The sequence below is a fragment of the Schistocerca gregaria genome, chromosome 1 (assembly GCF_023897955.1).
Source record: "Schistocerca gregaria isolate iqSchGreg1 chromosome 1, iqSchGreg1.2, whole genome shotgun sequence".
In the NCBI taxonomy this organism is placed as follows: domain Eukaryota; kingdom Metazoa; phylum Arthropoda; class Insecta; order Orthoptera; family Acrididae; genus Schistocerca; species Schistocerca gregaria.
Window position 1 is genome coordinate 1080906141 of NC_064920.1, and position 16071 is coordinate 1080922211.

General features: G+C 36.8%; 1 protein-coding gene across 1 annotated transcript in view; it reads right to left on the reverse strand.

The window, feature by feature from the left end:
* The window catches only part of LOC126281874 (WD repeat and FYVE domain-containing protein 3), a 289780-nt gene that overhangs the window by 80217 nt on the left and 193492 nt on the right, over positions 1-16071 (reverse strand). The window contains exons 36-41 of the mRNA XM_049981155.1: positions 11851-12015; positions 11460-11740; positions 10011-10131; positions 6129-6306; positions 3032-3198; positions 1718-1956 (exon numbers count right to left, since the gene is read on the reverse strand). Of these exons, the coding sequence (XP_049837112.1) occupies positions 1718-1956; positions 3032-3198; positions 6129-6306; positions 10011-10131; positions 11460-11740; positions 11851-12015 (1151 nt within the window). The remainder of the gene's footprint in view (positions 1-1717; positions 1957-3031; positions 3199-6128; positions 6307-10010; positions 10132-11459; positions 11741-11850; positions 12016-16071) is intronic.

A 16071-nucleotide genomic window follows, 5' to 3' on the forward strand; every position in this document is an offset into this window, starting at 1 on the left:
AAAGAGTTGCTGGTGTATCCACAAAATACTTTATACTCACTAAAATTCATTACCATTAGAAGCAGGCTATCTGTGAAAGCAGCCATCTCAAACACCAACCACAAGCACTGAACAATATTATATGCAGACATTATCATAACTCAAATGTCTGCCATATCAAAGCCCACAACTTAACTGTGACTATTTAGTAATGAGATAAATTTCACAAACCATGTACCATTCAAATTGATCCTGTTACAACATACACACAATTGCAATGCAGGCAAAAGTAGTTGCAAAAAGTACATTAAAATTTAATATTTTGTACTTTCCCTTGTGTATTTAAGAATGAACTTTAGTCTAGGCCAATGGTTCTGATCGTGAGGGTGATTACCCTCCTGAGGGGTAAAATGTAATCTTCTGAGGGGCAAAAACAAAAGGCTTGAACTGACTTTCGGTCACAAGACTAAATTATTTTTAAAAATCATTACTATTATCACTATTCTGTAAGACTGTAATACTGATTAAATAAGTTTTCCAATACTATACCAGAGAAGGGAAGTTGCTACTCACCATATAGCGAAGATGCTGAGTTGCGATATGCACAATAAAAAGATTCACACAATTAAAGCTTTCGGCCATTAAGGCCTTTGTCAGCAGTACACACACACACACACACACACACACACACACACACACACACACAAATGCAACTTGCACACACATTTGCAGTCTCAGAGAGCCGAGACCACACTGCCTCTCTGAGACTGCAGATCTGTGTGCAAGTTGCGTTTATGTGTGTGTGTGTGTGTGTGTACTGCTGACAAAGGCCTTAATGGCTGAAAGCTTTAATTGTGTGAATCTTTTTATTTTGCCTATCACGACTCAGCATCTCCCCTATATGGTGAATAGCAACTTTCCTTCTCTGTTTTTGTTACATTTCATCCTGGATTTTCCATTGTTTGATTATTACCAATACTATATTTATTTTTCAAATGCTAGTGTGTGACACAGTGAGCTGAGTGTTACAACTTGTGAAACAAAGGAATGATGATCATCTGCATATTGTCCAACCACAGCACAAGTACTGTGCATAATACATCTATGAACGTAAAATTGAAACCTATACATCACATATACTCCAATATCTCATGAAAAGACCTTGTCAGAATTATATGTAATTCCCAAAATAGGCTAGAATTGACTTCAATATTCAGTTTGCAAAATAAACAAGCTAATGGACAGCACAACACAACAGTAACTACACAATGGCTACAACAGTGCTGTAGGGTCTACACTTCTTTATTATTATTATTATTATTATTATTATTATTATTATTACTACTACTACTACTACTACAAGCGGCAGTAGTAAGACACAAAGCAAAGTTCTCGTAGCCTGAACCGTTCCAGTTTAGAGAGAGAGAGAGAGAGAGAGTGTGTTAGAAATTAGAAGTACCAACTGCCGCATCGACTCGTCAGTTACTGATTTCATACACATTTTTATTTCAAGTGGATACTGAATGGCTTTGTGAGCCATGGAGTATTTATCAAGGCCGTTTCTATGGTACAGTGGACAACCAGGGGAAATCTGGTGATTTTGGACAATACACAAACCGGTGTAACTCATGCACAATAAGGAGTTGCCATCACATGCACCCCCAAAGATAGCAAGTCTTAATAAAGAAGTAATCAACATGCAATCTCTAGAAGCATTACAAATAACAAGATTTCTCACCTTATATCTTCATAAGCAAATTTTGAGCACTGTCTCATAGCTCGTGAGCGTCTTGGACTGCCAGGACTCGGAAGAATTGGATCGTGGTCATGTTCAGGTAGTAATTCTATATCACGTATATCACGTGATCTATCAACAGTGAAGCCATCTATTACATAAAAGTGTTCTTTACCAAACAATAGAACCCCTTCAGTTGTGTCCAGGCCTTGAATACGTGCACATCTAAACATGTAACTGATCTGCAAAAAAGTAATTAGTCTTTTAGTACCTGTGAATCAACCTTATGATTAAAAGCAAGATCAGTAAGTAAAATGGAAACAATAAACCTTTTTACAACACATGTAGATATAATGGAAAATGAGAGGTATTAACTGAAGATGCTACATTAATTCTAAATGATCTTTCCACCAGAATGAGTGCCTGATGAAACAAATAAATACTGACTAAACAAAAAGCTTCAAATTCACTGCAAAAATATTGAACTGGGCAAAGGGTAATCAAATTTCCTCTTTTAACAGGACAATTTAATCCCTGATTTCATAACAATTTTAAATAACTCCATGATAACAGATGTCAGTTAGCCCACCCAGACAGCCAAGTGCTTTAAAGTGCCTGCTTCTAGGATTTGAGGAGGTGCAACTAAATCTGCCTCACCGATTAACGACAAGTGTTGGTGTACCTGCCGGCCCATGTACGTGAACACCAAGTCTCCACATTTTGCCTGTGACACATGATGTGCAAATACTTTAAAAAACAAACACTAGATGCAGAAAGAAGGGGTACATGTGGATTCCTCCATGGGGGAGAGGGTGCAGGGGAAGTTTCTGGCAGGAGTGTTAAAATACCTTTTTGAGTGGTGACCACATTGTAATAATAGCATATGTATAGGTGCAGTTGGTTCTCCATAAACGTTGGAGATGTATCATATGAGGACTGACCTGGCACTGGCTGGACATTGGTCACCCGAGAGGAAGGAACGGACTTCTGTTAGAGAATTAAGTGAAAGTATTGTCCCCTTATCTCAAGAATAATGCAAATCAATTAAATTTTTAAGTGCATCATTCAATATACAACAAAACAGAGATTTGCTTTTAAAGGCAAAAAAAACTGAAATTAACAAAACTGTAGTTGCTCCTCACTTAATTTTCTTCTTCTTCTTCTTCTTTTCTTTGCCTGTTTAATTCTCTTGCCCTTTGATGAAAACTTTACATGATCAAATTTTAATAATTTAAAGAATAAAATATTTAGCTCAACAGGCACACATATGTATATTTCTCACCCAACATAGATGTGCATATTACAACAGCACATTACCTTTTCTTGTTCTTCCAGTAAACGAGGAAGTGTATGGTTATCTGGAGCAGAATCCTGATCTTCACTTCCTGTTGTGTCTGTTGCGTCATCGTCTCCAGCATCTTCAGGTTCTGATATAGAACGATGCACACCATGCCTTTCCAATGCACATGGCACATGGTGCAGACCTAGACAAAAATAAATAATGCGCTGGATGTAGGTACACTAATATCACAAAAAATAGTACTCAGGTTAAGGACCCAAAGCATTAAACTACTAGCAATAGTAATAATGGAATCTTTCATTACTGTTTCTTTCATAATAAAAAAGTGATATCTTGAACTGCCATAGGTGAAACATGTCAATGTGATGAGCACAAATGCCCACATTCCATCTTAGTGTGACTTAATATCTAGCATCTGTCAATAAGAGTAATCAGTTATTGTAGAAGCAAACATGGTTGCTGTGCGGGCAATGAAACAAAAGTAGTAGCGGGTTTAATTAAGAGAGAGAAATCAGAATTCAGATCGGTATCTGGAATGGGGCAAGCTGGCAAGGACCACAGAGTGGCAGAAGGGAATGGTTCAAGAGTGAACTGAGTTGGGTGTCGGCATGGTGTTGCATGAGCCAGTAGGTGGAGGAAGACAGCCACAGTAGAGGTGCAGAAAAAATGCAGTATCCATAGGCGGTATCCCTTCACATTGTGAAAGGCGCACTGGTCCTACCAGTGCCCTCCAGCAAAGGAAAAAAAAAGTTCTTTCAATACACAATTAAGGTGAGGCAGGATGCAGTGGCAAAAATTAGATAAAATCAAAATACTGTAATTCAACAGCTACAGAGTTAAACTGAAGTACATTCAGCTTTGTGGAACAGATAGTGGCTGACACAGTGGTCCAGCGAGAGGAAAGGGAGGCAGGTACACCACTGTTAGGGACTCTGACTTCTGGCTATGAAAGAGACAGATGGGCATCAATGTCGCTAGCCCAAATGTCACAAATAAGCTTTGCATTTTGCTCAAATAGAACCAGAATGTGTGCAGTCGCTTGCATGTAGGTTGTGCAATTTTGTCATAGTGAATTAAAAGTTTTCTCTGGACTGTGATGATGACAGAGGCACAAATGAATGTAGTTCACTTAGCAAAGCTTACTCTGTGCAACAACACAGATGGCACCAGTCTTGGTAAGTCAGCTACTGTGCTCGCTCCTGCTGCTTACTTCTTATTTGTGGTCAAGCAACGATCAATGATAAATTACTGGTTACAATCGCAACTAATTTGAATTGTGTTAGTGGGGCATGACTGGGTAGTTCCTTAGCATTCTTCTGGAAAAGATCCTGGCATTGTGCAGGGAAGGCATATGCAGCAGAAAGAGCGTTATACTTGTGACAGTACAGTTGGTATTATCCTTATTGTGACAAGATTTATTGCAACTATGAACCAGATGGAAGGCTGCACCAGTGGCATAAGCACCACACAGCAAGGCATGACCACACAGCCACCATCATAGTGGATTCTGAGTCGCACAGTACAGAAGTGGTGTTGTTTGTAATAGTCTGTAAGAGGGCTTTATACAAGCCAACACACATAAGGATATACGTGACTTTTATCAAAACTTTGTTACTTTCTTTAGCGACGGCAAACCTACACTTACCTGAGTTCGTATTATGATTCGGTAGTGATACAGGATTCCCAGGGTGGTGAACAGTGCACGAGTGGCTGCACAGCACATAAAGTCAGACATGTTACAGGGCGAAGTCAGACAGCAGCTACTGGCCAAGCAGCAGCAGCAGCAAAAGGGGAAGTAACTGATTTTGTGACATTTTACGAATTCCTAACAAGGAGTGAATAATTTAGTCTCACTTCTGTGCTTCGGTAGTTTTGTTTTTGAATCTGTGCTTGTTAAAGTAATTTGCTAGACACATTTCTTGCATTTTTGTCAGAGTCTACATTAGGGTTCCATGGTGTGTGTTGATAGTCATTTGTTTGTCTACGTAGTGTAGTTTTCCATTGCCTTTAATGAAGTTAGGTACTATGATTGCTGTGTGCGGATGCGAGCCGATTTGGTTCCACTTTGCTGTCAGCTTCAGGTTGTTTTGCCTTCGGTTACATGGATTGGGGCTGCAGTGGGGATCACTGTTGTGGACTGGCCGTGGGGATACAATGGATGTCCAGCATGACCCACATGTCTGGCATTCGGTCCACACTGGTGGCCAGCCCAGTTACTGAGGTTGACCCCTCAGTCATGGCCAACTGGAAGGTCACCTCAGAATGTGGCAGGCTGCGAAAGACTTCCCCAAGTAGGGGAGGTGAGGACAAATGTAAGGCCTTCACGGCTATTCTGACAAACAGCTTCCAGGTGCTATCTGGTCTGATGATGTCCCTCTGCCAGATGCAGTTGCTTGTCCCATTTCAGAGGAACCTCTCAGCCTGCAAGAGGTGGGTTGTCACAGACGGTCAGATTATTGGTAACACCATGTTGACGACGACAATAATAACTATGCAGTTAAAAGGAATGATGATAAATAATTTTAAAGTAATTAAAAATCTGTCACTCTGCAGTGGAACGTGTGCTGTTTTAAAACTTCCTAGCAGGTTAAAACTGTATGCAGGGCTGGGACTCAAACCTAGAAGGAAGGAGGGAAAGTTACGGTTCACCATCCTATCAACAATGATATAATGGTGTCATTAGATGCGGAACACAAGTTTGTAATGGGGAAGGAAATCGGCCATGTGTTTTCAAGGGAGCCATCTCAGCATTTGCTTGAAGCAGTTTGGCAAAAGCTTTATTTTACACAGTTTCTCATCCAACAATGACTTTCTGCACCTTTATGAAATTTTGGTTTTGGGAAGGTATGTATTCAAAAATATTCTTGGGGCATTCATTATTCGGTCATTCTTGGGTCTTTTTTGTTAACAAATTTAATGATAATGTGTTAAGCTATGGATAGTTGTAAAGTCTTCTTATTTGCTTTGCTATTGAATGGTCATAATCCATGAGGGGAGTGAACTTTGAATTTCAGACTACACTCAAGGCCAATGAGTGAGCAAACGACTGTGTGAACTTCTACATCAAAATTATAATGTTCAGTCTCATAAATATGTGAACTGCATCACACTTACCTAAGTCTCTGATATCGTCACCATTCTCTGGCAGCTGTATGTCTGTTGTAGTTTCTTCAGAAGGAAGAGCAGCTTCCATGATGGGATCACGTTCACGCTCAAACAAGGTCTGGGGGCGGTATTTCTGATAAAACTCTTTACTGTCCCAGCTTGTTGCAACTTTGTATTTCAGTGCTCTCTATAAAATACAAGAAACATACATAATACAAGATACAAACATTAAATCATAATGCTTAAGAAATAATTAATGAAATAAATAAATTAATTAATGAAATAAACTGAAAAATCACTAAGGATCATTTACACAATAAATCAATGATAAATACAGATTTATAAATATATGGGTACATTTCTTTAAATCAGTATAGGTTCAGCTTCCTTGGTCAACACTTTTCATGCCCTGTGTATGTAAATTGTACTTTGTTGCAAAGTGCTAGCATCAGGATTGCTGGCATTTGGCGGTGCTTTTATTAACTTCATACAATATGAGTGGTGACAGAACATCTCTACCTCACTGAGGAGAAAGTCGAAATTTGCAATAGAATAACAATAGTTCAGTGACTGCCCTTCAAACTTGAAAGTATCTGGTGGAGATAGAGATGAGACATTGGAAGTGGAATATTAAGAGTGTTTCCCAAACTATCTGTTTTAGCAAAAAGAGTGTTTTGTGTTCCAGCCTCTAATGCGTTGGTGAAAGAAGAACTTTATCTCATATAGACAAAGCAGGCTCAATCCTAAACAAGTCAATAATATTCTGACAGTTCAATGTGATTATTATGTTAAAAGAGAATAATTTGAAGACTTGTTTCTTACTGTTAGATTTTTGATTTCTTTGTTCATAATATTCACACTAGTGCTGGCAGATTTTCTTACATAAGCTATAGTTAATAAAATTATAGTTAAAAAACAAAGCATGTTATAACAAAACAGCAATGTGATGTTCCAGTCAATGAATAACCATCACTACATCAGCTGGTAACCAGTTAACATTCCAGTGAAACTTTTAATGGTTTCTAAAATTTTGTTGCTGTTTGCTTCAAGCTCTTATCTCCTGTAAGCAGAGATTTGAAAAATTCGTATTTGCATAAATTCAAATACAGATGTGAATTCCAACTCAAAATGCGAAAAAGCAAATTTACCTAATAAGTGATATTTTACACCCAGTTGTGTCCAGACGAAATATTTTATCAGAGGTAGTTTGAAGTAAGTTTATTTTCTAAATATAAATATCAAGAACATAACCAGTTTGGAAAGATAATGAGTGTAATAATGTTTTTCCAGAAAAGAAAGAGCACCAATGCAATTGTTTATCAGTGTGCTCAATGCTCTAATGCCACAATGATTAGAGGCAGTTGAGGCTGTGTGTGTAAGATACACACTGCACAATGTACACCAAAGCACTCAGCTATGGGACCTACCATCTTGGAACAGATAAATGCATATGTCAGTCTGGAAGCAGAAGTTTAAAAGTGGTACAATGCGGAACCTTTTCATGTGGCAGTTTTAGGTAGTGAGTGTTTTGAACTGTGTATCTAAAACACTATGTAGTTTACAGCATTACCAATATCAACAAGCAATTGCACAGTAGCCATTACCAAAAATTTTGTTATGCATGTTGCTCACTGCTTTCCAATTTTGATAATTCCAGTTTGTCTACATTTGAAGCCAACTTATAAATTATAGTGCCTGCACTTTACACAATAGCGAATCGAAAACAAAACCTGTCAATGTAATTTGACCATGCTGACAGTCTCCCCCAAATGTGCAAATAGAGTTATTTTTGACTATTTCAGAATAAAAACGGTCTTGGTTATTTTTGGTTCTGTTTCTATGCTAAGTTCTTCATTGATTCTATTTGTACTGCTGTCAAATATGGGCTATGGGTTGCACATGAATGCCATAAAAGGTTGAAATAAATATCCTGCAGCTTTTGTAATTATCAGATTGTGTGGCAAAAGAAAAAAAATGTCGAGGAATGCATTAAATCAAAGGACTGTGCTCACCTGTGGGAAAATATTGCTGTTACTCAACAGAAACAATAATTTGTTGAAAGCTTAAATTTGGGAAGAGCATAGAAGTTTTGCTAAAGCAAGCATTCCAGTCAATTAGTTTCCCTGCTATTTGGGGAGCAAAATAACTGATGATGGTCGAAGTAGAGAGGATATAAAATGTAGACTGGCAATGGCAAGGAAAGCATTTCTGAAGAAGAGAAATTTGTTAACATCGAGTATAGATTTAAGTGTCAGGAAGTCATTTCTGAAAGTATTTGTATGGAGTGTGGCCATGTATGGAAGTGAATCATGGACGATAAATAGTTTGGACAAGAAGAGAACAGAAGCTTTCGAAATGTGGTACTACAGAAGAATGCTGAAGATTAGATGGGTAGATCACATAACTAATGAGGAAGTATTGAATCGGATTTGGGAGAAGAGAAGTTTGTGGCACAACTTGACCAGAAGAAGGGATCGGTTGGTAGGACATGTTCTGAGGCATCAAGGGATCACCAATTTAGTATTGGAGGGCAGCGTGGACGGTAAAAATCGTAGAGGGAGACCAAGAGATGACTACACTAAGCATATTCAGAAGGATGTAGGTAGCAATAGGTACTGGGAGATGTAGAAGCTTGCACAGGATAGAGTAGCATGGAGAGCTGCATCAAACCAGTCTCAGGACTGAAGACCACAACAACAACAACAACAACAACAACAACAACAGTTTCCCAGTCATCCCTTTTTTTCTAACCACCAATTTCTGGACACTAAGGCCTCATTTCAGGCATGTAGCATGACTATCTTTTTTATACATACATCTAATTATATAAAAACAGAAAATATTTAGATGTGAATTTTGTCAAAAATATGTGCTACATTTTCAGGTCCCTACCTATGAGTCACAATTAGATACTCTCACACTACAATATAGGTGTTAAGTACAATCGAAAATGATCTGAGCATAATTCTGTAAGCTAGTGGGAATATTGGGCTCCGGATGGAGTGTTACAGGCAAATCTGAGCCAATCTGATGGCATCAGCCCTCCTCATTGTGCCTCAGTTGATCACAGTACACCCACTCTGAACTGAAGTGTGGCACAAACATGTGCAGTCAGGCAGGAGTGGGCAATGTCTTCAATTTGCACAGACTTTGCTATATACGCTATAGTATGCATATGCTTTTCACTCCACCTACTATTGACTGAGAGGAACATAAATACATTGTCCAATTGTGAAAGGACCATTGACATGTTCACTTCTATCCATTGCATTAAGAACATGTCCTATGACTAGATTCCAGATGATAGGTCCACTCCTCCAGGTGTCTGTTAATGAGTTTGTCAGTATTGTATAACAGCTGTTTGACAATGGATGAGTGTTCTCCTAACGAAGCAGTGCTTCAATATGCAAGGACACACAAAATGTCATGTTGACCACAAAGAAGCCTCAAACAGATTGTGATTTCATGTTAATACAGGTGACATAATGATCTGAACACTTTATCATTTATTTTGGAACTATCCACATTTATCATTTTGGCATTATTCGCAATTACCATAAATTTAATATCTTAATATGTTTCTTAAAATTCCTGACATTGTATTTTTTTCTTACCGTCTTTATATTTTGGAAATGTCATGATGGCAACACATGCAAGTGTTCATGTTTTGTTTGTTCATGTTTTATCAATAGACTTCTCTCAACGAAAGAGAATATGAAAGACATTAATAATATGAGCAGTTTAATTTACATGTTTACCATACATTTGCTGATTATATCACTTGTGGTAGTGTGACCTACAAATGCTCAACCATTTCATTGTCTTCAAATACTACACACAGTACTGTCTTACTAATTTTGATTCAAAGCTTTGATTTACTACTTTACTTACATTGTCTCCGATTTCAAGCTCAGGTCTGTAAGGATAATGTATATAAAACAATTCATTTTTCATCATCTTCTTCCTCATTCTACATGGCCCCTCAGTCATATCTAGCATCCACTTATCTAACCTGGAATGAAAACAAAAATAAAAAACATAGAACAAGTAAATAACAACACTTTGTACTGAGATCAGTAAGTTCTGTAAGTAGCACAAAATAACACAATGAGAAACATTACTACCATTTTAAACATCAAATTAAGAAAAAATTGTGATGTAAAACAATTCATAAAATAAAAAATAAAACATGAAAACAAACAATAACAGTGATGCTTATTGTATGTGCCCACACATACTTTTCAAATCCTCCCTTACTGACACTTTTCGTAGCATTGAACAGGTTTTTGTATATGTATGTCCTATAAATTTCTAATCTTTGATGGTAACAATCAATGACAGTTTCTTTTACTGTGACATCACAGTTAAACTGCAGAAGTCATCACTGTGAACATAAGCTGTCTCGGCCTGCAGCTTCAACCCTGTCCACCAATTCTTCAGCCACTTATGGTTGACACCTGCTTTGATCTTTACACCAGCTTTGTTTCTCTCAGTCTACAGTACACAATTTAATCCACCTGGTTCATTCATTACCTTGTCTTCATAAATGTAACAGATTTCATAGTTTTTATCAAAGGTGTCAAGTTTCACTCACTTCAAATGCGAATCGCTGTTTGAATCTCATACACAGTAGTAGTTTTGATTCTGGTGTCTTCATAATGATTTGTCATCACTCAAGCATAGACTGCTGTTCAATGAAAATGGTGTATACTCCAGCCAAACAACCTTTTGTGGTGCCTGACCAGTACAACATCTGCACCACATGACTGCCAGAACTCATCAACAGCATTTGTTTTTCCAGTAAACTCAAACAGGAACCAATTAAAATGAGACAATACATATGTATTAATTACTTAAGCACAGCTTGTTTCAGTTGTTACACTTTGCAGATGACAATCTTTCTGAAAGAAAGAATATTCCAATGATTGACATGGTTGATCTTAATAACTTACGGCCCTGGAATACAGTCTTTCAATGCGAAAAACATTCCAACTGTGAGTATTGCTCATAATCAACTTCAGTGAAGGGAATTACTACGAGTGACAGGAAAACAGTTTTATCAGGGAGGAGACTGGAGTGAAAGATGTAATTATGGCCATACTGAACATAAAACTGAGGTGGACAGGCTTCTTGAAGGATGATATGTATGTAAGACAAAACCTCAAACATAAGAAAAAATTTGTAGGTTATCATTCAATATGATTTCTACTGATGAAGCAACTGTTAGCTCAACATACTCCCCAACATAATTGGTCTTGCACAAAATGCATGGCTGCAAAAGCAATCTCAACCAACATCTTCCACAAAACTTTTACAATTAACATCAACTCTCCGACTTACCGACTGCTTGTGACTGGCCCCCAAAGGCCCCGCTCTCGTGTCAGTTCTGTCTCAGTCTGCAGCCACTCCTCGAATACATATCGTTGAGTGTGAGTCTGAGTCTGGTGATGCATCTTTGCCCGTATTTCTACCAACTCCCTTACCAAATTGACATGGTTGAGAGTGTATGTGGCAACATCAACCATAGATAGATGGGACTGCTTTACACGCAACGTTTCCTCCTTTTTCACCTTCGTTCGACTTGCCAAGCGAGTCAGGCCACCAGTAACTTTCTGGATTTTCTGCAAGGTAGAAATAAATTCTGAATAATACTGATAAATGATCAAATTTTTAGAAAATGTTTTTAATATCAGTAACAAGAAGAAACAACCAGTGAAAAATGTACACTTACAGATTGTATCTGATTATGTAATTCCCAAGGAACCCTATAAGATGCTTTTCTTTCCATATCCACATAATTGAGCCACAGGCGGGTAGCTGATTCGTACACTTGTTCCCTTACAGTGGTCAAATCTGGAGCTTTGTTGTTTGGTGAATTAAGTGTTATTTTAAACACCTATAATGAAAAGAAAATTAACACATTTTAATCACATTCATGGTAATGAACACTGATAATATTATTCATTATTTTCAACTATAAAGTGTTGTAAGTGATATGGATTAAAATTTTACGTACTCGCACCTCCTTCCCATGTTAATCAAGTGATTATGCAAGAACTAATACAGTAGGTGTATGCTCTCCAATTAAAATTAAATATAATTATGCAAGCATTTTGAAAGTTTCTTTTGTCTACAACAGAAAAATAAGAGCACATCTGCTTTATTACAAGGGTAATCCCAAAAGTAAGGTCTCCTATTTTTTTTTAAGTACAGAACTCTGTTTGTGCGGCAGTTGGTCACACCGTTATGAAGAGTGTTTCACGCGCTGTGTGCAAAAATGCGCACGCCACACTGAGGTGCTCAGTCTTGGCTTGGCAGCCGTTGAGAATGGAGCTCCCATTGGATGTTACCACCAAGTGCGAATTGTGCGCAGTCATTCACTTTTTGAATGCAAAGGGCACTGTGCTGATTGAAATCCATCGCCAATTGACAGAAGTGTATGGTGAGTTGTGCATGGATGTCAAAAATGTTCGTAAGTGTTGAAGAGAGTTTGCAGCTGGTCGGACCGAAACTCATGATGAACACAGGAGCGGGAGACCATCAATTTCTGAGAAGACAGTGTTGATGGATGAGCGAAGCATGTATGAAGATCAGCGGATCACCCTAGATGATCTCTGCACATTGGTTCCTGAAGTTTCCCATAGCAACGCTCACAGAATTTTAACAGAAACATTGAACTACTGGAAGGTGTGTGCAAGATGGGTGCCACATATGCTGACTAAGACAACATGTGGCAATGAGCTGATGCTTCCTGTGCATTTCTTCATCACCTTGCAGCCAAACAGGACAACTTTCTGGACTCAATTGTCACGGGTGACGAAACCTGGGTATACCACTTTACACCTGTGACCAAGCAACAATCACGCCAGTGGCATACAAAAACTGCCACAGCGTCTACAAAATTGCATTGACAGAAATGGTGATTATGTCGAAAAATAGTTAAATGTTCAAGCTGTAAACTGATGTAAACCATTGTAGAAATGAACAGGTCTATGTACTTATAAAAAAAATAGGAGACCTTACTTTTGGGATTACCCTGGTATTTTAAGTCTGAAATGTGCCTCGTAAACTGAAAAACAGTTAAACATGACAAAGATGTGTCAAAGGCAACAGGAGAGAGATACTGAACATATCACCAGGAAATCGCATCCGTAAAATGTATGATTGAGTAAAGATTTGATGAATTTGTGATGTAGTGGATTTCCACTGATTTTGTGGAAGAGTAAATACAACAAAACACCTACTTATTAAAAAGCCTATCATTGTTTAAAACTGCTGATTTGATGCTATTTCATTGTTATTTCCCATGTGTAAGGTCTTTACATGACTGAAAAACTTTCAAGCATCATTTACTTAATAATAATTCTCAGCTATACTGAAAATTCTCAATTTCAACTTCAGACCTGAGATTTTACTTTCACAGAAAAGAACATTAATCAAGTAAATTAAGAAATATTTTACACCACCTATTCAAAGAGATTATGTTGTAATGATACATTATTTTCAATTCACTACCCCTATTCAGTGGAAATAATCAAAGATTATCCCATTTTAATGTTACTAAAAGTCACCCAGAAAGACTTAATGAACAACTGTTAACAGCAATAACCTGGGGGAAAAAGAAGCACCAAATCTTTTGAGAAATGATTTATCTAACTGTAAGAAATAACATAGATTAGAGGAACATTTAACATGCCTTTGAATGATACTCAAGATCATGTACAATAGCTGACATACTCATATGTTAGTAAAGAGATCAATGAGTGAAATTCCACCACACAAATATCCTCTCAGATTCTTTAAAATTTTATGATTCTAAGTTAAACATTCAACTTTAAATTCTCAATCAGCACAACATTTGCTGTACATCATTTCGAGAATCATTCAAAGGAACCCAAATGTTTTGCTAATCTATATTCCTACTATGAGACAGATCATTTCACAATACATCTGACTGTTTCTTTTTCTCTGTTTTTTAAATTTTAAGATTTGGTTCCGACAATCATGAAATATAATATATTCAAATATATATTGGTGTTGTTTTATTATTATTATTTATTATTATTGTTGTTGTCATTGTTATTAAGAGTTCATAGACCATGAAAAAAGGGCAAGTTTCAATTTATGCTGTGGGTCGATATTTTTTGACATTTCATATACAAAACTATCAAAAGCTATTTCTGAAATATTTCAGATTTTCCCTGAAATAACTAATTAACTTTTTCTTAATGACTCTGGTTACTTTCAGAGAAATTAAATCTCTTTTTTCCAAAACTAGATCTCGACTGGCCAGTTTGATACCCCACTTTCTAATTTCTCACTATTCATTTGGCTATGAAAATTCAGACAAGAGTTTCCCCTCATATACTAATCAAGTTTTTCTTAAGTACCCTTTTTACTTCCAAGATGTTAAATCTTTCTTTGCAAAACTAAACCTGGTTAATTTGATATCCCTTTTGTCCACTTCTCTGTCTTCATTTCACTATGAGAATTCAGATAAAAATCCACTGTGCAATTTCTAGGCAGTCTTGTTTCCACTCTGTGCAAACACTCCAAAAAGCGGGCACTGGTAAAGTTGTTATAAAGTGCACAACTACTTCCACAAACAATTTAGCAGATAAACACAAGATAAACATTTATAGCATGTGATTTATGTGGTATCATTTAAACAATTATGCCTACTCAATGCTGCAATCAAACAAAAGACTTGTGATGCCCAAGTTTTTATTTACTTCTTTCTCTTCCATTTCAGATGATCTGTTATCCTGTGTATGAAGTGCCTTTTTAATTCCTTTTGGAGAGAGTTAATTTTCTGACATATGACATGTATATTAGTGTTGAATTTTCAATTTGTTTTTCATGTTGGCTTTATAATGTTCCAGGCTTATGTTTACCACCCATGCATTATGTATTACTAGATCAATACTCTTATATCTCTAGTTGTAATTAAATTCAATTACTTTTCGATAATAGGAAAAAGGCTTTTAGAAGAATATTAGCAATATCAAACAATAGGAGTTACTCTGTACCATAAAGAATCAAAATCAGATTCAGGAAATTAATACAAGGAAAATGTTTAGATAAAACAATAATATACTTTATTCTCATCATCTCGAGCCTAGTTACCAAAATATAGATAATTGATCATTTAGCATTGTTTCAGTACTTATTTCTGCAATTTCAATATTGATGTGATTTTTATGTGTTTAGAAAATGTCTTAAACTTGTTTTCGCAAAGTAGGGAATATTATAGAATGTTTGATAATGTTGTTAAACTATTTCATATTATAAATTATGTTTTGCATTATTATAACCAGTAGTACATTGTAGGAAGAGTATAAATACTTGGCCTCGAGTACTGTTAGGACAAAAGAGTGTTGGACACACTAGAGGACATATCTGTGTGTACAGTTGAGATAAGTTCTTGGTGCATGATTCAGGTTATGATTTACAATAGACCAATTCATGTATCTGACACTGTCTAAACTGTCTAAAATAGCATATTAGAACAGTGCAGTGATGGATTATTTCGGAGCGTGAAACAGTTTAATTTAACATCACAAAAGGCAGAATGATATGTGACTTTATATTCGTACTTTGTTGAGTATTAGTGTTGAACAATGCAATGAATCGCACACACTCATTTCTATCAAATTACTGCATCTGAACTATTTAATATCACCGGTGTAGTATGTACTACCATCGGTTAGCTGTAGTAGTAACAACGAGGCTTATTACACCGAAGATTGATCATGAGTTCATAAGATACAGGGTTTGAAGTGAATAAATATGCATCCTTACCTTACTTCAGTTGTGGTCTACATCATTGTAGTGAAATCCATTATAGTATTCTGTATTTATTGACTAAGCGTATTTTAGCTCATGTATGCAGTCAACGAGGGACACCGAAGGCAAGATATTCACAAGTATTTAAACCATTTTTAACTACTCA